Here is an 8181-nt window from a genome sequence, read left to right as displayed (position 1 = left end):
TCAAGCTTGGCGTTTGTTTTGTGGGGTCCCACGCGGGTTCAACATGCGTATCGAGAAGTGTTATTTCTGTTCTGGGCCCATCTACCCTGGACACGGCATGATGTTCGTCCGCAACGATTGCAAGGTGTTCAGATTTTGCAAATCTAAATGTCATAAAAACTTTAAAAAGAAGCGCAATCCTCGCAAAGTTAGGTGGACCAAGGCATTCCGGAAAGCAGCTGGTAAAGAGCTTACAGTGGATAATTCATTTGAATTTGAAAAACGTAGAAATGAACCTATCAAATACCAGCGAGAGCTATGGAATAAAACTATTGATGCAATGAAGAGAGTTGAAGAGATCAAACAGAAACGCCAAGCTAAATTTATAATGAACAGATTGAAGAAAAATAAAGAGCTACAGAAAGTTCAGGATATCAAAGAAGTCAAGCAAAACATCCATCTTATCCGAGCCCCTCTTGCAGGCAAAGGGAAGCAGTTGGAAGAGAAAATGGTACAGCAGTTACAAGAGGATGTGGACATGGAAGATGCTCCTTAAAAATCTCTGTAACCATTTCTTTTGTGTACATTTGAAAATACCCTTTGGATACTTGGAACTGCTAAATTATCTTATTTTTTACATAAGGTCACTTAAATGAAAAGTGATTAAAATACATCTTTCCTACATTGCCTTCTACATAACATCAGATATTACGGATGTTAGATTGCATCTCAGTGTTAAATCTTCACTGATAGATGTACTTAAGTAAATCATGAAAATTCTGCTTATAACTATAGAAGTGAATTGTGGATGTAAAATGGTTATGCCATTTGGATAATGGCACTAGGCAGCATTTGTATAGTAACTAATGGCAAAAATTCATGGCTAGTGATGTATAAAATAAAATATTCTTTGCAGTAAAATACTCCCTTTGTTAATGTTATAGAAAAGGGGGATACAAAAAGGAACTAACAATTTGTATGGCAGTATCAGATATTATTTTTGTTTTAATATTTCCTGTTTTGGTTTATTTGCATCTTAGAAGAGCATAATGACATTGTTTGATGAAACCTACATTCTGCTGGACTGTTTTGACCTGGTTTAACCCTTCTGATAGGTAGTTGTGGATGTTGGGGATGAGAACTGAATAATCTGCCTGGAGTGACACTACACTCTAGAATTTCCACTTTGGAGAATATTCAGTTCTCACTTGTGATTCCTGGTAGAACAAACTTTATTTTTCTAGCCCAGCAATGATCTAGAAGCAGAGGAATCCCAGTGCCTTTTAAAAGTTGTTATGTGGTTTTCTTTTAAAAAGCTGCTGATTTTGGAAAGTAGAATTTATGGGTACAACGTATGTTCATTATTTGTATGTAAAATAAAACCATTTAAAAAGTAAAAAAAAAAAAAAAAAAAAAAAGAATCAAAATTGACTTATAGAGTCAATAAAAGCCCCTTGGGAAAGCTGACCTCATATCTTGTCTACACAGTTCCTGTAGAGGTTCCTGACCTGCGATAGGTAAAGAATGTAACTTTCCAACAGGTCCAGGAGCCCCATGTTTTCTTAGGACCTAGAGGTGAGGAATTCATCCAATTAATATGAGTATCTGCAGGAACAGTCTGGACTTAAGGCATTAAAGTCAAATCCGAGATTTTTTATGGAATAAAGTTACAAGAAAACCAATTTAAAAGAGGAGACTATATGGCAAATAATTATTATTTGTGACTTTGTGCAAATACTCTGGCCAAGTATAATAAAAACAAAAACTTTGCAAATGAATTTGTCCTATGATTTGTCTTTAATAAAATGGGACTAAAGAGAGAGAATTTATGTTTCTAACTAAACTACAGTACACCTGTTGTTAGACTTTAGTCTTGCCTAATGTTTTTCAATATTTATTATTTTCTATAGTTTGGACAGAATTCTAAAATTTGTTTGACTACCAGTCTCCAAAATAATGTTTCTTTCCTTTTCTTCTTTTCCTTTTTTTCTCCATTTTTCCTGATTTAAAATCACTAAAATTTAAGCTGGGCTTTTCTTAAAGCCCTGTGAACCAAAGCTAGACAACTTAAATTTCAGAAGAAAATAATACTAACCTATTCATATATATAAGCCACTTTCATACCTGCTTACTGATGTATGAACTTCAGAGTAATATGGCCTACGTAGATTTTCCAGGAGTGTGCTTTTGTTTGTTATTTTTCTCCCTTGCTTCCCCTATTTTCTCTTTGTAAGACATACGATTTCCCAATCGGCTCATTTATTTAAAATGAACTTTCCTAATAATGTGGGACCTACCCATCTAGGAATAAACCATCCTAGCCGTGAGAGATCAGAGAAAACCTGAGACCAGAGACTCAGTTTTTTCTAAAATACTTTCTCTAAAACATTTTAAAAAGAAAAGGGGAAAATGTGAAAGGAAAATAAGTCTTGGGACCCCAAAATCACTAAGCTAAAGGGAAAAGTCAAGCTTGGGAACTGCTTAGGGCAAACCTGCCTCCCATTCTACTTAAGGTCATTTTTCTGCTCACCGAGATAAATGCACATCTTATTGCCTCCTTTGGAAAGGCTAATCAGAAACTCAAAAGAGTGAAACCCTTTGTCTCCCATGTACCTATGACCTGGAAACCCTCTCCCCACTTTCAGTTTCCCCAGATTTCCGAACCAAACCAATGACATCTTACGTATATTGATTGATGTCTCATGTCTCCCTAAAATGTATAAAATCAAGCTGTGCCCCAACCACCTGGGACACATGTCATCAGGACCTCCTGAACCTGTCACAGGCACATCCTTAATCTTGGCAAAATAAACTTTCTAAATTGACTGGGGCCTGTCTCAGATATTTGGGGTTCACAATAGCTCTGTTGTAATTTTTTGAGAAATCACCAGACTGCATTCCATAGTGGCCAGACTAATTTACATACCCAACAATGTATAAGTGTACCCTTTTCTTTGCAGCCTCACCAGCATCTGTTGTTTTTGACTTTTTAATAATATTCATTCTGACTTGTGTGAAATGGTATCTCATTGTGGTTTTGATTTGCATTTCACTGGTGATTAGTGATGACGAACTTTTTTTAATGTTTGTTGGCCACTTGGATGTCTTCTTTTGAGAGGTATGTGTTCATATCCATTGTCTATTTTGTTAATGGAGTTTTTTGCTTGTTGATTTAAGTGTCCTATAGATTCTAAATATTAGGCCTTTTTTCAGATGCATAGTTTGCAAATTTCTTCACCTCTTCTGTAGGTTGTCTGTTTACTTTGTTGATAGCTTTTTTTGCTATGAAGAATCTCTTGTTTAATTAGGTTCCACTTATCTATTTTTGTTTTACTTGCAATCGCTTTTGGGGACATAGCCCAGAATTCTTTGCCAAGAGCTATGTTGAGAAGAGTATTTCATAGACTGTGTTCCAGGATTTTAATAATTTGAGGGCTTACATTTAAATCTTTGATCCATTTTTAGTTCATTTTTGTATAGGGTGCAATGTGGAGATCGAGATTCAATCTTCTGCATATGGCTAGCCAGTTATCCCAGAACTATTTATCAAATAGAGAGTGCTTTTCCCATTGTTTGTTTTAGTCAGGGTTTAGCATATACTTACTGATATGGAGTAGGGCCTCAATAAAGATATTTCGCAGAAGGTCTTAAAACAAAACTGTTTCCTTATTAATTTTGCAATCGTCTTTCTCTGTTATTTTCTAAGAAAAAAAAGGGAAAAAAATACCATTTGAGTTTTCAAGCATAAATCACAAGCACATGACTTGCATATGCACCAATATGTGCAAAGTAATATAAAAAAGATTATTTTAATTTGCAATTTGACAATCCTTTATATCCATCTCAATTAAAGCAGCATAGCTGCTCTGTAAGTCAGTGCTACAACCTGATGAGATACTTCTTCCTGATAATCAAGGACTCCTACCTGTAATCAACAGAAAGTACCATACACAGCATGCTGCTCTTTTGCCCTCTTTACCTATAGTTCTGTGTAAGGGACAGTGCAGCAAGAGACAAAGCAGCAGGAAATTAAGATTATATCTATATCTATGTTTAGCTATTTATATATACATAGACATATATAAATTTATAGCATGTACTCTATATGTATTTTGATATTGCATATCTATATAAATGTATATATTGTACATATAGATATATGTATATTTTATAGCTATATTATGAATTATAGATAGATATAGACATAATCATAAAATAAAATATGCTTTTCTCTGGCCATAGGTAGAAAGGAAAAGGCAGACTCTGATTTTGGTGAATCTAGTGAACACGCAGCCAATGTAGGATCTGCTGTAGTTGAAAGCCTAGCTTTCTGGAGCCTATCTCTAGTCAGAGAAGGCTAGAGAAATTTGTTGTCCAACAGAAGGCTCTGCAATGTCAGAAATGTTCTATATCTGCACTGTACAATAATTAGGGCATCTCCTAGGCACATGTGGCTATTGATTACTTGAAATGTGTCTGGTTTGACTACACAGCTGAATTTTTAATGTTAATATAGCTTCAGAAAAAGAAAGAAAAATCACCTCCATATTTGCAGAGGGTGATAGGGAGACTTCTATCTTAAGGCTAAATGTGGTCTGAGAGTCAGCTGGATGATGAAAAAAGGCAGTCTCTTAAGAGAAATGGTGGTGGGACTAGGAAAAGAACCCTAGACATAGAGTCAACAGACCTGGATCTCGGTCTCAGTCCTGTGAATAGCAAAACTGCATCAGCTGGGGGAATCTCTTTTTTTCTTTGGACACTGTTTCCACTCAAGCAAACTGAGTGGAATTGAATTTTTCTTTTAATGGTGAATTCAGAAGGGATCTGATGTAATCACTATTGTACGAACAGCATAGAAATCCATTTTTTGGTGAGTAGTAAAAAAAAAAAAAAAAAAAAAAAAAAAAAAAAAAAAAAATCCAGTAGATAAATAAAGCTTAAATGTAGGTAGAAAAAGATACTGCAGCCGGGCGCGGTGGCTCAAGCCTGTAATCCCAGCACTTTGGGAGGCGGAGACGGGTGGATCACGAGGTCAGGAGATCGAGACCATCCTGGCTAACACGGTGAAACCCCGTCTCTACTAAATATTACAAAAAACTAGCCGGGCGAGGTGGCGGGCGCCTGTAGTCCCAGCTACTCGGGAGGCTGAGGCAGGAGAATGGCGTGAACCCGGGAGGCGGAGCTTGCAGTGAGCCGAGATCTGGCCACTGCACTCCAGCCTGGGCGACAGAGCAAGACTCCGTCTCAAAAAAAAAAAAAAAAAAAAAAAAGATACTGCAGCGAAACATTCATGGAAAAATCAAGTGATGTTGCAAATAATGGTCACTTTGTTTATAGTTACTCAAAGAAAGCATACTGTGGCTCAAATCTTGCACTCCAAGCGGAATATAATTTGTTCTCTTCTAATTCTTACAACTACTCTATGACCTGGAGTATCATCATTGTACCCATTTTACAAAAAAGAAAGCTGAGGCTCTGATATATTAGGCAAGTTAACTAAGGTCATACAATTAAGAAGCAGTGAAACTAGTATATGATCTCAAGATTGTATTTCTACTATGATCTTTTGTACTTAATATCTGCTATTTATAATGCTTACTATATAACACATTTAATAGTAGCCAATTTCTGTATAATTATCTTAATTACAAGAGCCCTGCCAACACTTTTGTAGAAACTAGCCCAAGAACTCCCCAACTCCATGCCTTGAGAGCTCCCGACCTGTAGGAGGGATGCTTGCTAAGATTGCTTGGGATCAGAGAACACAGGTCTTGGAAGGATCTTCATATTATGGGCCTTATGGGTCTTTCTCTGCACCTATCAAATGTTCTATTTTTCTTTAATCTCACTCAATTCCACTTACATGAATTTACCCTTCAATATCATCTTGATAAAAGTCTTGACTTGCAGTGATTCAGATCATTTCCCACTGTATAAAAAAGCAATTTTCAAGTGCCATAAAATATTCTTCAGGAGCAATGGATTTTAATATTGAAAATCATCTGAGATTCTGAATAGCAGAGAAAAAGTGGACAGATGGTACAACTGTCACTTAACTGAAGCAAAATGATTATATCTACAATTTAGATGGCATAGCATGCCCCATCTGAGAAAGAGTGACAATACCACCTCCATACTATTTTGCACCTTCATAGCTGATCTGAAACAGAAGACCAGTTAAAGCAATTGGACACATCCACTTGATTTTCCTGAAATCACCCTGGGAGAGGACACACTTAATCCTGATTTCAAAGAAGGAATGCCAGGGCAAAGTCAAAACTCTAAATTCTATGGCAAAAGTGGTGAGAATTTTACAATAGAAACGGTAATTATTTTTTCTAAAAGTCAAACTGGTTCAAGAATCTTAAGACATGGTGGCAAAAGGTACACTGAAACTGCCTATCACGCACGCCATGGGTATGACATTCAGTCAATTGATTGCAATCATTTTGGGAACAGATAACTTCAAAATATTATTTTAACTCTCGTTTTTCTCTCTGCCTCTTATCATCAAGGTAGAATCTGTACATTACCCTGAGACAGGCCAAACTTCCCTTTCCCACCAACACTACTACCAAATGCCCCTATGCTGGAAACTTTTCAACCAGCTCTGCTAATCCTATGGTTAAGGCACAAATAATTGACAAACTTGCCTGATCAAGAGAGTTGATATTAAATTCGTTATAGACTTTATAATGCTCTATTGGCTTGTTTCCATAAATATGATTTACTGAAGAGTTTCAGGTTTACTTTTAAAGTCACACTATATACGTTACATTAATCAGCTTCATGTTTACATCCCACAGACATGTGTTGAGTACCTATCAATAGAGCATGGCCTTTCTGGATTTGAGTGATATTAAGCGGAAAAGTCCCACATTCTTCTCTAAAATAAAACAGAGTTTATGAAAATGACAGGAATCATCATGGTGACCTCTGAAAGTATGAACAGCCCCCTTTATGTTTACCCACCACCACTGAAACCACAGCCACCAGTATTTCCAAATCTGTATCAATTGCAGTGGAAGGTGGGTTTGGGACTGGAAATAAAGCTGCACATCAGAAAAAGACAAAGCAAAGGAGCACGCCCAAATAGAGAAAAGAATTGGATATCCCCCACCCCTGCCTCTGCTCCCTGGAGACATCCGTACTATGAAGTATGGATACCATAAGGTTCATCAACAGGTCATGCTGTAGTATTTATTTCAAAGGAGACATTTCATGACATTAATGACTAAGGTACTATGTGCATTTTAGCTTAAATTTAAACATTACATTATTATAAAAGATGACTTTCTGAGAATTTTTTCATTTTACTTTGATTTCTGGCATACATGTGCTGAACGTGCAGGTTTGTTACATAGGTATACATGAGACATGGTGGTTTGCTGCACCCATCAACCTGTCATCTAAGTTTTAAGCTCCACATGCGTTAGGTATTTGTCCTAATGCTCTCCCTCCCCTTTCTCTCCACCCCCCGACAGGCCCCAGTGTGTGATGTTTCCTTCCCGGTGTCCATGTGTTATTGTTCAGCTCCCACTTATGAGTGAGAACATGCAGTGTTTGGTTTTCTGTTCCTGTGTTAGCTTGCCAAGGGTGATGGTTTCTAGCTTCATCCATGCACCTACAAAGGACATGAACTCATTTTTTTATGGCTGCATAGTATTCCATGGTGTATATGTGACACATTTGGATGTGCCTTTATAGTAGCCATTTTTTAATGGCTGCATAGTATTCCATGGTGTATATGCACCACATGTGGATGTGCCTTTATAGTAGAATGATTCATATAGTCTCTTGGGTATATACCCAGTAATGGAATTGCTGGGTCAAATGGTATTTCTGGTTCTAGGTCCTTGAGGAATCTCGACACTGTCTTCCACAATGGTTGCATTAATTTACCCTGAGATAGGCCAAATCTCTATTGGCTTGTTTCCATAAATATGATTTACTGAAGAGTTTCAGGTTTACTTTTAAAGTCACACTATATACATTACATTAATCAGCTTCACGTTTACATCCCACAGACACGTGTTGAGTACCTATCAACAGAACATGGCCTTTCTGGATTTGATTAATCCAGATGAATTAAAGACTTAAATGTAAGACCTAAAACCATAAAAACCCTAGAAGAAAACCTAGGCAATACCATTCAGGACATAGGCATGGGCAAAGACTTCATGACTAAAACACCAAAAGATA

General features: G+C 36.9%; 1 protein-coding gene across 1 annotated transcript; it reads left to right on the top strand.

The window, feature by feature from the left end:
• On the top strand, positions 1–1397 carry LOC119625361 (probable ribosome biogenesis protein RLP24). Its single transcript, XM_038002141.2, has one exon. It carries the CDS (start codon positions 44–46, stop codon positions 533–535), a length of 492 nt encoding a protein of 163 aa, XP_037858069.1. The 5' UTR covers positions 1–43; the 3' UTR covers positions 536–1397.
• Positions 1398–8181: the final 6784 nt, after the last annotated feature.

This window comes from Chlorocebus sabaeus, chromosome X (assembly GCF_047675955.1).
Source record: "Chlorocebus sabaeus isolate Y175 chromosome X, mChlSab1.0.hap1, whole genome shotgun sequence".
NCBI lineage: Eukaryota > Metazoa > Chordata > Mammalia > Primates > Cercopithecidae > Chlorocebus > Chlorocebus sabaeus.
The sequence above is the reverse complement of the archived record's forward strand: the minus strand, read 5'-3'. Positions and strand labels throughout refer to the sequence as shown.